Source organism: Urocitellus parryii, chromosome 1, assembly GCF_045843805.1.
Source record: "Urocitellus parryii isolate mUroPar1 chromosome 1, mUroPar1.hap1, whole genome shotgun sequence".
Lineage (NCBI taxonomy): Eukaryota > Metazoa > Chordata > Mammalia > Rodentia > Sciuridae > Urocitellus > Urocitellus parryii.
Window position 1 is genome coordinate 49,297,056 of NC_135531.1, and position 15,667 is coordinate 49,312,722.

At 32.3% G+C, this 15,667-nt stretch overlaps 1 protein-coding gene across 4 annotated transcripts in view; it reads left to right on the plus strand.

Moving 5' to 3' along the window:
* Ipo11 (importin 11) overlaps window positions 1-15,667 on the plus strand; it is a 207,934-nt gene that overhangs the window by 141,651 nt on the left and 50,616 nt on the right. For all 4 annotated transcript variants that reach the window (XM_026402552.2, XM_026402551.2, XM_026402553.2 and 1 more), the window contains exons 25-27: window positions 3,985-4,080; window positions 4,718-4,831; window positions 7,090-7,211. In XM_026402552.2, the coding sequence (XP_026258337.1) occupies window positions 3,985-4,080; window positions 4,718-4,831; window positions 7,090-7,211 (332 nt within the window). The remainder of the gene's footprint in view (window positions 1-3,984; window positions 4,081-4,717; window positions 4,832-7,089; window positions 7,212-15,667) is intronic.

Sequence of the window (15,667 nt, forward strand, 5' to 3'; positions counted from 1 at the left end):
TAAGCCTAAATCAACAGATTCTGAGGCAGAAAAAAATAAGCCTGCATTTTTCACAGGGTTTTAAGAAACAGTCTATTGCAGGTATATTCAGAAAAGATAAATGCAAAAAAATCCTATTGGTAACAGCAAAATGCTAATAAAAAGTAATTAGTAATAGGTGAGTGGATGGTTAGAAGCATATTTAACCATAAAGTGGAGTACTGTGCCAAAAAGGCACAGTATATATAAAACTTCAGAGTGATTTTCAGAATATAAATAAGACAGAATAATATAGGACTGTTCCATATGAATTTCCCACAGACATCTCAGATTTAGTATATCAATAGCACCTCATTGTTATTATTTGTACCAGAACTGTACCCATTTAACCAAAAGTGAAAACTATGAGCAGTGCAAAACTTCTTCACCTTTGGTCCACTATTCAATTGTTTTTCTCAGTACAATAAGTTCTACTTTGAATTTTCTCTTGATTCTTTTCCACACTTCTTACCCCAGGCTGATAATGGCATTTTTCTGCATAAATTTTTCAAAACTATCCCATCTTCCTCACCTTGTTTTAGACTTACACTGCAGACAACAGGGCTGAGAGTATGGATCCTGAAGTCAGAGTGCCCATGTGTATATCATGAATTCAGTACTGACTAGTTGTGTGACTCTTTGGACTACAAATACTCCAGTTTAATTTTGAAATACTTGTGGGTCCTTTACACGATAGTTATACCATTATATGTTAATAACATGCATAATGATAGAGCATTGTTTATATTTAATATTTGTATTTAATATATGTGAATGAGTTATTATTTAAAAATTACACACACACATATGTGTGTGTGTGTGTGTGTGTATATTTTTTTTTCATTTGTTCCTTCTTATACTGCCTCATGTCTCCATCATCAGAGCAAAAAAGGAAAAATCTACAAGGATTCTTATGGGTTGGGACCACAACCACAGCTGTATTTTATGCCATGAATTCTCTTCAGACCCTTCCCTTTCCTCCTCTATTCTGTATAGAAATTTTTTCTTTTTTTAAAGAGAGACAGAATTTATATATATATATATATATATATATATATATATATATATATATATATTTATTTTCTAGTTTTCGGCAGACACAACATCTTTGTTTGTATGTGGTGCTGAGGATCGAACCCGGGCTGCACGCATGCCAGGCAAGCGCGTAGGCTTGAGCCACATCCCCAGCCCATCTGTATAGAAATTTAATCAAGAGTTTTCTATAACTTAGTTTAGAACAACTAGATACTAAAAGATTTCTTTAAAAAGCTGTAGTCTGCCTCCCCTAGCCAGACATTTCTCCTTGCTCAGAGGTGACCACTTGTATTGCCTTGAGCTGATGTGTATATGACTTTGTGTCTTTAATTAATACCTTTGCATTGTTCCCTCATGACATTTATTGACTTTGCACCTCCTCTTTATTTTCGTCTTCAAAAAGTTGTGTTCTTGTTGCATCAGATTTTTTGTGTTTTTAAAATTTGTTCTTTTTTAGATAATGCATGACAGTAGAATGTATTTTGACATATTATACATACATGGAGCATAGCTTATTTTAATTAGGATCCCATTCTTAAGGTTTTACATGATGTAAAGTTACACAACATTCCACATCAAGTCGTGTATTTATATATAAGGATAGGAAAGTTATGTCCAATTCATTCTACTGTCTCCTATTCCCATCTTTTACATCAGTTTTTAATGTTTACTTTAAAATTCATAATATATATATATATATATATGCATTTGTTTATTTCAGAGCTGAAATGTGTAGTTAGCTGTAATTATTTCTTTTTCTGTATAATGTTTTTGTAGTTTCTGAAATTAGTAATTATCTTTTTTGGTATAAGATTTTGTATATATACTTTTGTATAAACTCTCTGACATGTCTTAGCTCAATGTTTAAACACATCAGGTGTTCTATTATTCAGTTTTCAAGAAGTTTCTTCCAGAGCCATACTGACTCTTTACTCCCAGCTCCCTTCTTTTCCAGGATTATAGTTTTTCTTATATGTAGTATTCTGTAGTTTTACGATTATGTTCCTAATGTGGCTTATAAGTTTTTATTTCTGGTATTGATGGCATTTTACTCTAGAAGAAATCTGTTTTAGACCTTTACAGAAAATACACTTATGTTTCTCTCCTGAAGCAGTAGTGGGTTGCCCAGATGTGAGAAGTTCATCTTTCTGGGGATCAAACCTGTAGGCAAGTGCTGTACAGCTGAACCATATCTCTTGCCCACACTCTTTATTTCTTAAATAGACTTTCAACCAGTCATCTTCTTTCTTGTCTTTATTTTCAGTCCTTGTTTTCTTTCTTCCAATTTTTAGCTCCCCATTTCTCTTTTCTAAAAGTTTGTAGTTCTACTAATTCCTGTGTTTTCAAGGAGAGAGAAGATATATGAGGTGAATTTGATTGCTTCTCAGCTTTCTCCATTGCCATCTTAGGACTCGTCTCTCTGATCTGATAAGTCAATTTCCTCTTTAATTCTTCTCTCCTGCTTTCATCTTTCATCCCCTTCATGTTCTTAAACTTATGTCCCCATGCCTCGAACATCTTTTTACAATAAATACTACAATTTTTTACAAAAATACTACAATAGTTTTACTGAGGTTTCAGAAGGAAGGAAGGGACATTAAATGAGTATTAAACAATCAACATATAGCCTTATTTTTCACTCACAGGTAAATAGAGTGTCTAGTGACATCTACCTCTGATACTCTGCCTACTAGTCTACATATTTTCCTAGTTTGTCTCTTTTCTTTCTAGACCTAATTTTTTAAAAAATAAAATTTATTGAGGTCAGATTTAATTCTTTTGAATCTTATCTCCTCTCTCAGGATTTGGTATCATATTCCTGGATCACATCTTAGATGATATAGTGCTTGGGCCACAGAAAGTTATATATTTTAATATTCTGGGTGGCATTCCCTTCACTTCTGACTCCAAATTAAAGTATATTGTCAACCATTTATGCTACTTGCTTACCTTGGGAATGTTTGGAAATGCTGGTCATGTTTTTGACTGTGTAGTATTTGGAGCACACTGTTATCAGTTAATGAGCAGGGACACTGGAGGAGCTAAAACCTCTTTAGTGCATGGAATAGTTATGCAGGGTAGTAGTGATCTTGAAAAGCTCTGCTGGAAGTCACAAAGGAAACCTGGCTCTGCTCTGAGGGTAGTACTTCTCAGTCCTTGTCTGTTTTCATTCCCACCGCATAAGTTGGGCTGGAAGGATAGGGTAGAAGTCCTTCTTGGTCCTTATTGCTGCTTCCTGACCCCTGTCTTCCTTACTCTGAAAAAAAATAAAAATAAAAGCAACAAACAGAAAAAAAATTGTACCCCACTACTGAATTTGATACCTACCCATTTTCGTTACAGAGGGAACATCTCACTATGAAAATAATTTAATTTCATGTATTTATATGAAAAGGTTATACAACTAATAATATTTAAAATAAAAAGTTTGATTTCTAATTTAATAAATATGTAGTATATATACACCTACCCCTTCAGCTTATGGGTAAACTTTAATGTAGATTTATTTTTGGACTGTGAGAATTGATGTTAAACTTTGCCTTTCGCCATTAAAAACTGATGGTTTTTAAATGCCTTTCTCCTGTATTAGTGCAACATTTTCTAAGGATTATTTGTTTAAAATGGAAGGGTAAGAATTATCTTAACAGCATGCTGCCTACATTATCACAGTGTGATATTATCAAATATAATCCTGTGCAAGATTTTTAGATGTGTCTAAATATTATATACCTTTTTAAATTGAATTGCAGTTTTTAATAGATCATTTTGTAAAAGTGTATCTAATGCCAGGATATAGCATACCTCATGTACTTATATGTTTTCTCAAATTATGTGTATGATATTTAATATAGTACTTTTTCTTTTCTGTGTTTTAAACGAAGCAAATGACTTGCAGCATTGAATTTACCAGTGTGCCTTTCTGATTTTTAGGTTGTGGAAAATGCCCTTAAAGTGAACCCAGTATTAGGTCCACAAATGTTTCAACCAATTTTACCCAGTGTTTTCAGGGGTATTATAGAAGGGGAGGTAAGATTTTTCTTAATCTTCTAAGTAAGGATAGTAATTGGACTCCATGGTTCTAGTTTTCATTTTTCTCCTTCATTGGAAAATCATTTCTTCCTCACTGATAAATGTAAAAGGAAAGCTTTTCTTATTTAGATCATATTAAATTAAGTGCATTTTCAGGATAAGTTGTGCACCTTTAATTTTTCAAACTTTCCCACATAGACATCTTTTGACATCTCTTTCACTCATGTATATGTGTATTCACGCACAATGATTTGAAGTAGAGTAAAATTTAGTGACTTAATTCTAGTACCTTACTATTGAGAATATGGGGGAGGGGGATAGTGCTAGTATTGGTATGGACTGAGTGTATGAAACTACAGGTATACCATTGATAAATAGTCTTTCTTTTTACTATACCTCAATATATGCATAATATATATAATCCATATAAATACATATAAATATTTTCCAGGTATTATGTATATCTGGTAATTTTGTGTGAACTCAGTCAGTGTTAGCAGTTCATTCTAAAGAGAAGCAATATGAAGGAGAATTTTGTTTTTATATTCCTATTGATGTTACCATATCAGTGATTGTTAATAATTGTACTTATAGCTTAACACAATTTTTCATTTGCTGTATTTTAATTGTACAGAGGTATCCTGTAGTGATGTCCACATATCTTGGAGTTATGGGCCGGGTCCTACTACAAAATACTAGTTTTTTTTCTTCACTTCTTAATGAGATGGCACATAAATTTAATCAGGAGGTAAGAATTTTATGCAAACATTTATCCAAATATAAACTGAAAGTAGTTGATGAAATAATGAGTCTTTATAATAAAGTTCTTTTGAAGCATTTAAATGTTTACATTTCTATCTTTCGAATATTTTTACCTGTTATTTGGGGTAAAAGAAAGAAAAAATTTAGTAAATTGCAATTTAAACTTTTACATTTTGATTTTGCTCAAAATAGGTGATTTTGTTTTGCTTAGCCTTAGAACTTTCAGTTGTTTATGGTTACAGTCTTCTTTTACTGTTAAATAATCTGAAACAGAACTGTTTTGCATATATGTATATATTGTTTGTTTCATTCTTTCAACAAACTTGTTTTAATACCATGGATTGAGAAAGTTTCTGTCCTAAATATTATGAAAAATGCCCTTTTTAGTTAAGATTTATTAAACAATATCTTAACTGAAACCAGCTACCAGGATAAAGATGTAGAGGATAGAGTGCATTTGATATTTATAGCATTGAGACAGTTTATGAAATATTTTGGTTTATCACTGAAACAAATATAACTAATTTCAGGAAATATATTCATAAAGGAAATATAAATTTTACAGTATATATAGTTTTTGCTAGAATTAAACTAATCAAATTAGGAATTCCACCCAGCCTTTGTTGTTATGAATAGATAGTAAAGATTTTTTCATTAGTTTTTTTAATTGGATAGAGATAATATTACATAGTTATATAGTTAAAACAGTTTATATTCTTTTATGATTAATGGAATATGTGTCCATATTGGATAGGATGCATATTGCAGACCTTGAAATCAAATTGGATACTTGCACCTTAATTTTCTCTTCTACTTAGATGTGAAGTTATCACAGAGAGGACTTTAGTGTTACAATTCTTGAGGCTACTAGTTCTTGAAGTATCTGACAGTTGAAAAAATAATTTAAAATTTTTTTTTAATTCACTGTGGCATTTCAGGGTACACTGCACACAGTTTACACTAAAGTATAAATAATGGTATATACTAATATGTGTTTTCTTGATTATTATAAATATTTTGTTGAAGCATTTCTTGGAAAAAATGTAAGAACACTAAAATACAAAAGAATGAGACTATAAGGTTCATTTTACGAGATCAAAGCCATGAGGTAGAGATTCTGGTATTAAATATACATTTTTAAAGGTGCTAAAAGTGGAAAAACATATATAAGGAAACCCTGCCGGGATCCTCTTTAAGTCTACATGATGGTGCACTTGATTACATGTTACTTTGTAAGTCTAATTAATTGTATCAGTGTGGGAGGCGGTTTGGGCTGGGGTTGTGGCTCAGTGCTAGAGCACTTGCCCAGCATGTGTGAGGCACTGGGTTTGATTCTCAGCACCACATATAAATAAATAAATCTTTAAAAACTTAAGTAAAACTTAAAAAAAAAAAAAACTTAAAAAAGACATTTATAATTGCAGGGGCTCACAAATCTGATAAATAGAAACTGAAGCAGGATTTCTATGTTGCATTCTTGAGGCAGAATTTTTTGGGGTTTTTTTTGTAAATAACTAGATTTTTACTCTCAAGGCTTTCAACTAATTGTCTGAAGCCCACCCACATTATCTAGTATGGTCTCTTCATTGTAAGTCACCTCATTGTAAACCTTAATGACATCTACAGAATACCTTTTCAGCAAAAGCTAGTTTAGCCTTGGACCAAATAAATGAGCAACTTAGCCTAGCTGATTCATCACATAAAATTAATTACCACATGATTCTACATTATGTTGTATTCATTTAGAGAATAACTGTCCTAGGATATATTGTTTGTTTTCCTTTGAAATTCTGCAATTTAGCTTACAACCTGCTTGTCCTTTCCTCTGAAAGTAGTAGCAAATCAGTCTGGCAAATTATAGAATGTTAATAATAATCATCCAACTGAATAAGTACCAGTTGATAATTTTGAGAAATATGTGTACTTTTTAGTATACTAGGAAGTATGTATTTATTGGTGATCTATTAAATTATTAAAGTCATCCATTGGCCACATACGGATTTTTAATAAATCTCTTTAGCTCTCAGAATTTATTAGAGTCAATTTCTGGTTTTGCTAAATTATTCCTTTCCAGGTTAAGGCATACCCCAAAATCAGATATTGCAATTCTGTGGTTTGCTATAATTTAACTTTAACTAAGATTTAGGAAGTTTTAGCCTTTAACAGTACTTATCCATGAGTAAATAGAATTTCAAATATTTTGAGATGCTGCCTTTTTTTTTTTTTTTTCTTTTCTTTTTTCAGATGGACCAGCTTTTAGGAAACATGATTGAAATGTGGGTTGATCGAATGGACAACATTACCCAGCCTGAAAGAAGAAAGCTTTCAGCTTTGGCTTTGCTTTCTCTTCTGCCATCTGATAATAGGTAAGAAAATGTTTTCTTAAAATTGTTTTTTTTTAAAAAAAAAAAAAACATCAAATGTAAACTCAAATTTTCGGCCGTCAGTAGTGCCTTGTGTTGCTGGGCAGTGTTGTTTTTATGAATGTAGATGAGATAATGATGTGGAAAGTACTGATCTAGAAAGGAGAAAATGGAACACGTTTTTTTGTTCTTGTTTTGGGGTTGTTTTTTTTTTTGTTTTTGTTTTTTTTTTTTTTGAATACTGGGGATTGAAGAGGGTGAGGGGTGGGAGTTTAACCACTGAGCCACATTCCCAGCCATTTTTATTGTTTTATTTTGAGACAGGGTCTGACTAAGTTGCTTGGGGCCTTGCTAAATTGTGTGAGGCTGGCCTGGAACTTGTGATCCCCCTACCTCAGCTTCCTCGTTTCATGGGATTACAGGCATATGCCACCAATATCAGCTGGAACATGTGTTTTTGAGCAATGTGGGCTCTAGGTTAAGTTGGTTATATTTATTTTCCAGTTCATTTCATCCTTGTATGAATTTCCATTTTTTATTAATGACCAGATTTAATTAGTCTTATTTTAGGTCCTCTTTTTACAGAGTTGTATTAAATATCTAGTACTTCAAAGTCACTTTATAAAGCAGTTTATGGTAATTCAAAAGTATTATTAAATGATTTTGTTGGCTTTTAATTTGTAATATCTAGAGAAGTTTGCAAGTTGTTTTTTTTTCTCCTTAAGTAGATGAGGTCATTATGCTATACTTACAGACATGGTAAAAATTCTCAATTGTATAAAGCAAATACAAAGTGTGTTGATTTGGACATATAAATAAGAATATTTATTGTCTTTGTGGTGTTTGTTTTTGTGGTACTAGAGATTGTTTTATTCCCAACCAATATACACAGCCTTTTTTATTTTTTTTATTTTTATTTTTTATTTTTATATATTTTTTTAGTCATACATGACAGTAGAATGCATTTTGATATATAATACATACATACATCAATTATATTGTCTATTCTATTCTGCTGCCCTTCCCATCCTCCCTACTTATATTTTATTTTGATACATTGCTTTGCTCAGTTGCTGAGATTGACCTCAAATTTGGCAGTCTTCTGCCTCAAACTCCCAAGTAGCTTGGATTGTGGGCAGGTACCACTGAGCTCAGCTGATTATCTCCTTTTTAACAAAAACAAACAAGTGCTTAAAAATGTTAAGTAACATTTCCAAGGTAAGAGATTTTAACTTTTAACTACCAGTTGATATTGCATCCAAGGTGAGCATACACAAAACAAAAGCTTGCCTCCCTGTGAAATTCAGTGGTCTGATATAATTTTTGGAAACAAATTTAAGTCATCTCTATTTTAACTCATTACTGTTTCTCTTGGAAGGAAAAAATAGCAACTTGAGAATTATTCAGGCTTTTTGTATTGAAATGTTACAGAATTCAGTCCTTGGCAGTAATTAGCGCTCTGTAAAGGTTTGTTAAATAAAGTAATGAATGGAAAAACCCCTAAAATTAATAAAGAGTTTTGTCTAGCATAAATAAAGTATTGAGATTATTAAGAAGAGGCTAGAAATGGCACAGATTAGGAAGTATAAAAATATATCTAATTTGATAAAAGGATGTTTGTTTTACATATTTCATGAGAATACTACTTGAGATATATGTTTATGTGAACACTATTCTTGTTACAACTTCTTTGTCACTTTCTGAGCATGATACCATCTTTTGTTTTTAATTGTTCAGTGAAGCTTCCAGTATTTTTTTTGTTGGAATAATTTCCAAATTTCTCTCCATTGTTTAGGTCTTTTATTTATACATAGAGGGAATAATCTTTTCTTCAGCTAATTTTCATATGAAAGTAATGTATAGATTTTTATTTATATATGCCTTTGTTTAATGTTTTCCAAACAATATTCCTTAAAAGGCATAAATTAAACAAAAGCTAATACTTATAGAAGAGAATGATAATACTCAAACTTTTTTTTAAAAATTGCTCTCTAAAATGGCAAATCATCCTTCAACTTCAAAACACTTTCATATAATCGAGTTCTACGAATTTCAAATGAAAGTGTTCTTTTTGAGACCAACTGCTCTAAGAACTTTTCTGGATTCAAGGAAGTCACCAATATTTAACATAAGGTAGTTGAATAATTCAAAAAGGATTTGCAAAAAAACAGCTGGATGTTTATATCTGATGGCTTGCTTTCAGGAGGAACTGCATCATAATCTTCTGGGTAGCAGATCTACCAAGCTTGCTTAGATTGGATACTCATTTTCCTCTATAATTCTCATATATCTTAAAAATAACATGTATTATCAGCATTTAGAAATGCACTATAATGTAAGGATTTTCAAAGTCATTTTGTATTTATAATTTTGAACACATTAGGTTAGTAGAATCAAAGTAAAAGTTAGTTTCCAAAGAATAGCATTTTGGTATAATTTATAGTTAATTATGAACATGTTTTATGTGAATTTTATATTATTATGACCTTTCCTAAGTGAGTATTTAATATGCTAGAATTTTATTTTCACCTTTTGAAACAGTGAGTCTGTTGTAATATTTTATCTGTAAATCCTTAGTCTCAAGATTTTAGTACTTTTTCTACTGTAAAAATTAGCTATTATATTTTTGTGTGTCTTTCTCATACACATGGACAGACACACCCAGAAGTCTTAGTAACATTTTATTTGGTAAATTCACCCACTTAAAGTTAATCCAGTTTTTTTAGTATATCTACAGTTGCCCAATCATTGCCACAATTTATTCTTCACTCCAAAAAGAAATCATGTACCCGTTAGCAGTTACTTTTCATTTACTTATTTTCTCCAGCCCCTGGCAACCTCTAATTTACTTTCTGTTTATATAGATATGCCTATTCCGGACATTTCATATGAATGGGATCATATGATAGTAGTCTCTTAAGACTGGCTTCTTTGTCTTAGCATAATGTTTTCAAGGTTTATCCATATTGTAGCATGTATCATTGTTTTCTTTTATTGCTAAGTAATGTTCTGTTGGATAGATATATTACATTTTGTTTAACCATTCATCAAATGATGGACATTTGAGCTGTTTCTGTTTTAGGGCAGGTATTAATAATGCTATATGAACATTTGTACACAAGATTTTTTTTGGGTGTGTGTATGTGTGTATAGATATGTGGTTTTAATTTCTCTTGGGTATTGATGATGATTGTGTTTATAATCTTTTGAAGAACTTCCAGATTGTTTTTCAAAGGGTCATTTTATAGTCCCACTAGCAATCTGTGAAGGTTTAATTTTCTCCATTCTGTGGCCAATACTTATTTTTTATTGTAACCATAGTAGTGGGTATGAAGTAGTATTTCCTTGTCTTAGTTCATTTTCTGTCAGTATAACAAAATACCAAAGAATAGGGATTTCATAATGAATAGAGGTTTGTTTAGCTTATAGTTTTATAGGCAGAAATTCCAAGATCTGGCACCCCCATCTGTTTGGCCTCTGGTGAGGACCTTGTGGCAGATATCATCACAGTTGTGGAAGCATGTGCCAAAAAGACCACATGATGAGATAAGAAGCCAGAAAGATTCAGGGGCCAGGTTTACTCTTTGTTGTTGTTGTTGTTGTTGTTGTAATTATAGATGGACAGCATGCTTTATTTTGTTTATTTTTATGTGGTACTAAGGATTGAAACCAGTGCCTCACAATTGCTAGGCAAGCATTCTGCCACTGAGCTACAGCCCCACCCCACCCCCAGGTTTACTCTTTTTTATAACAACTTGTTCTCATGGGAATTAACCAGGGTTCCTTAAGAACTATGTTAATCTTTTCCAAGGGCAGCATCCTAATGATCACATTAGATCACACCTCTTTGAAACTTTTACCACTGTTTAGCATCACCCTACGAAGACCAGGTGTCCCACATATGAACCTTTGCGGGAGACACACCATAACCAAACCTTAGCACTCAAGGTGGTAGAAACATCTTTTAAGTGGTTCTGCTATATTATTACTCATCTTTGGGAAGTTTACTTGACACAGAGGCTTTTAATTATTAGTTGATAGATTATTGTTTATTTATTGATTGTTTTGGGTGCCATGAAATCATAAGTATATTCCTCAGTGTTAAAAATCCTACTGTTCTTAAGTTTAAATCTTCCATCTTTTTTCAGCTATGATTTTGAATGAGCATTATATCTGTTTCTTTGACTATACTATGAGGATAATAATAATACATCTTTTATAGGATTTTAATTGGTATTGATAATTCATACTAACAATTCATAGAGGTTACATTCTTTCATGTTTATTGCTTTTATATAATTCATATTAAGAACTCAATGGATTTAGTTGCTTTTATTAATGTTACAGTAGCTATTGGTATTACTATATAATTTTGTACTGTAAGAAGGAAAATGCATGCATTTTCTATTTGTTTTATATATTGATGGATTCTTCCAAAGGAAGCTTGTTTACTTAAAGTAGTACCCAGTGTTCTTTCTGCAGTATTAGACTGGCTCTGCTGCATGGCAGTGTCATTTTCATAGGGACACTGAAATACTCTGTATATGTCCTGGCAAGTAGAATTCCTCTCCTGGATGTAGCAGTTATAAAGATAGGGAATAATCTGTTATTCTGTAGGAGTGGAATTTGTGGTATGTTACAGGTTTCTCTGTTCTGACCGAATTTTTCAGTGAAATCACTTCATGCGCAGACACAGATGCACTGTTTTCCTCCTGTGGTCATTTTGTGTAAAGTTTCCATTTAAGGATTATATTTGTAATGATGCTGTATATTGATACTTGGAAAAGCCAAAAGATTAATACTGCACTCTCAAAAACTATCTTTGCAAATCTAAATTCTAGACATTTTAGGTCCAAGTATTTCAGTTTACCTCTGCCCCATTTTCATGGGTAAAGAAGAGAAGAAAGCAGAGAGGTTTGGTGGCAGAGACAACAAAGGAAATTTTACCTTATTATTCAGAAAGGATTCAAAAGATTTATACCAGTGGTATTAAAGGATGAGTGGCAACTTTCAGATCTCTGTGGACCTTACTTTAATTGCTTTCATGCTGTACTTATCAGGGTAGTTATAATGTTAAATGTAATTCTTTTGCAGTTCATTTTGGTTTTAATTTTCTATGCCTTTGAAATACACAGCAGAACTACAATACTACCTGCTTCCTATTCTAATATCAACCCCAACATTCGAATATACCAAACATCAATATTTTTTAGTTGCTGTAATATGCTGGATCATTGTGCTGTGCATTAAGGACACATTTCACTTCACCTTTAGGATCAATTATTATTCAGTGTACTCTAGCATTTTAAAACAATTCTGTTGCTTTATTTATGTCTTCAGTCTAGTGTCCTCACTACTTAGAAAATGCTTATAAATTTGGGGTTCATTCTCAGTGCTTTCCTCACATCTAAAAGCAGTGCCTTTTAATAGATAATCTAAACGATTATCTTTTAGGTCCTCTCAAAAAGTCAGCTAATATTGCAGTTTTTTATTATTTTCTGTTATGTGTGGAATTTTGTCCTTAGGAATTTGATTAAAAACAAAGAATTTGGAATTGTTTATTTTAACGATGCTTAGATCTATGAAACAGGTGTAATAATTATACCCTACCTCATGGGCTGCTATAAGAATTAAAGAGATAATATACTCATCTCAGTATCCCTGGGGGATTGGTACCAATAGTCCCCCAGATACCAAAATCCATAGATGCTCAAGTCCTAAACCTATATAAAATAGTGTAATATTTGCATGTGACCTATATACATCCTCTTGTGTACTTTAAGTCATTTCTAGGTTATTTATGATGATGAATATAATGTAAATGCTCTGTAAATAGTTGTTATGCTATATTGTTTAAGAAATAATGACAATGTAAAAAAGTCTTAACATGTTTGGTACAAATGCAAACATCATACCCTGACTATGTAGTACATAAATGGTCATAAGGCAAATCATGCACAAATAGCAAGTGCTGGAGAGAAACTGAGGGCCTGTGAAATGGTGGGGGCTATAGCAGAGTGCCTACACATCATTTCATTCCTGTGAATTTAGCATGGTGCTTACTGTGTGTCATTCAAAAAAATTTTTGCTTAGCAGAATTTTCTGAAAAATTTTTTCTGAATGTTTTTATAATCTGTGGTTGGTTGAATCTATGAATACAGAACCTACAGACCAAAGAACCAAATATACCTGAAAAATATTGAGAACTCTTTTCAAGCCACAGAACAACTTAGTTGTTAAATTAACCTATGTCTGATCCAGCAGTAGCAAAAGGAATCAATCTTATATTCTCCTTATTTGATTTCTCTGCTCCACTAACTCTTTCTGACTGTATATTCCTTTTTCAGGTTGAGAGTTGTAGGATTTTATATGTGGAATTTTTCTGAATGTGTAGGAGGCTGTTTTATAATACACAGTAGAAATTTGTGATATGTATCAGGGATTGATTATTGGTTACTGGCTTTGGAATGAAAAGGGCTGTTTGATGCTTTTTTTTTTTTTTTTTTTGCCTGCCAAAATAACAGAGATAAATGATTGCTTCTTTAGCAGATCCAAGTTGTATAGATACAAGATAAGCCAGGTATGAAAAAGTTAGCAGAATGGGTTCTAAGAATTTGTTACCAATTTCCAGTTACAAAAAGGCATGTTTGTAGAATTTTTTTCCCCACAGTTGCAAATCTGATCACTCTCAAGCCTGATAGATGTTATTGTTTGGAGCCCTGGAAGGCTTTGTAGTTGTTTATAAATACTTCTGGCAAATTTTTATTAGATGCTTTTTAGCACTAGCTATTAGACATTCAATGTTGTCTTAGGTGTTATTTAGATTAACTTTTACTTGATGATGAATTTTCCTTTCACATTATCTCTGGATGTTCATTCAGCTCCCATTTAGACACTTTGCTAACAGGAAGTTCATGGTCTATTGAGCAGCAGCCCATATCATTGTAGGGCTTCTCTTTAGCAATAGCTATTTGTTAGAGAAGGGTCATCCTCAAAATGCTGACGGATTCCCAGATCTTTTCTCTTTACTTCAATATGCTATTCCCTTATTTCAACATGACCTTCATTCATATAGCTTTATTCATTTCATAATACTGTCTTTTGAGACAAGAAAATAATCAGTTTCACAAAGGTTATCCATAGTTTCTAGAGATTTACTCTGTCATGGACTTACTAAGTCATCTCTTAAATTTGTTAACATTTCCTTTTTTGTTCCTCCACTTCCCTCCCCATCCTTTTCTCTGTCACCATCTCTTTTTCTCTTATTTAAAACTGTAAAGATCATGATAAACTGGAAATTGGTAATATAGGCATAAATAAGAACCATTAAAATGAAAAGTACATGCAGGAAAGGGCAATTCTAGTATAGTTCAGATCTGAAATTACAAACTCTCTCAGCAAAACTTAGATGATGGTGGATAATAGCACAGGTGGGAACCCATAGTGTTAGAAACCCTCACCTCATGATCCGAAGCAAAAGAGAGAAGTGACCAGCATATCATAGTCCCCTCCAATGACATGCCTCCAGTGACTTAAGACCTCCCACTAGATCCCACCTCTCAATAGCATTAAACTGGGGACTACTTTGTTAACCCAGGGCCCTTTGGAGGGTATTTATCCACACCATAGCAGATGCTGTGTATCTATATACAAGTAGATGATATATATTTAAAAGATGATAATAGGATAGTTCTTTTTTATTTATTCAATCTCTTTCTTATAAGGGCAGAATCTAAATGGAAAAGAAATAAATGTGTATTGATACCTGAAGCATGAGACTGAAGACAAAAGTCTGTAAAAGATGGTTTAGTAGCAGGCATGAGAGCAAAACAATTCAATGGGTTGATTTCGTGGATGTAAATAGAGGAAAACCTGTTTAGGCAGGTGAGTGTAGTGTATTTATATTGGTAGGAATAAAAAGGGTTATGGGAAACCATTTTGATTTGCTAATTACAGAGCAAAATCAAAATAATCAAATTGAGATTGAAGAGTTTTATCACACAGTGGAAATCATATGAAGATTTAACAAAACATGTTAAAGAATTTAAAACTCATAAGACTGTGGATTGCTGTGGAATAATAAAACACAATCAAAGCTCAGGGAAATCTACCTTCCAATAAGTGTGAGAGGAAATCAGTAAACTTGAGTACTAATCTAAAATTTAATTGGCCAGTTTTGCCACTATGATCATAGCAAGGAAAATGAGGAGGTCTCAAATTCCTTCATTTTTCTCTGTTGATTTCTGGTCTTCTTTAGTCATGATCACTTGTCTCTGAGAGCAGATGAACTCCTAGATGAAGGAAGAGATAAACTTTGTTTTGCTAGATGTTGAAATTTTTAATAAATCAATCTGAAAGTTATTGTGTACTACTTAGACACAGTTACTGTGTTGTAGTCACTTCAGTTTTTTTCATTTTTTGAATCTGAGAAATGCAAGATTTATTTTATTCTGTCTTTT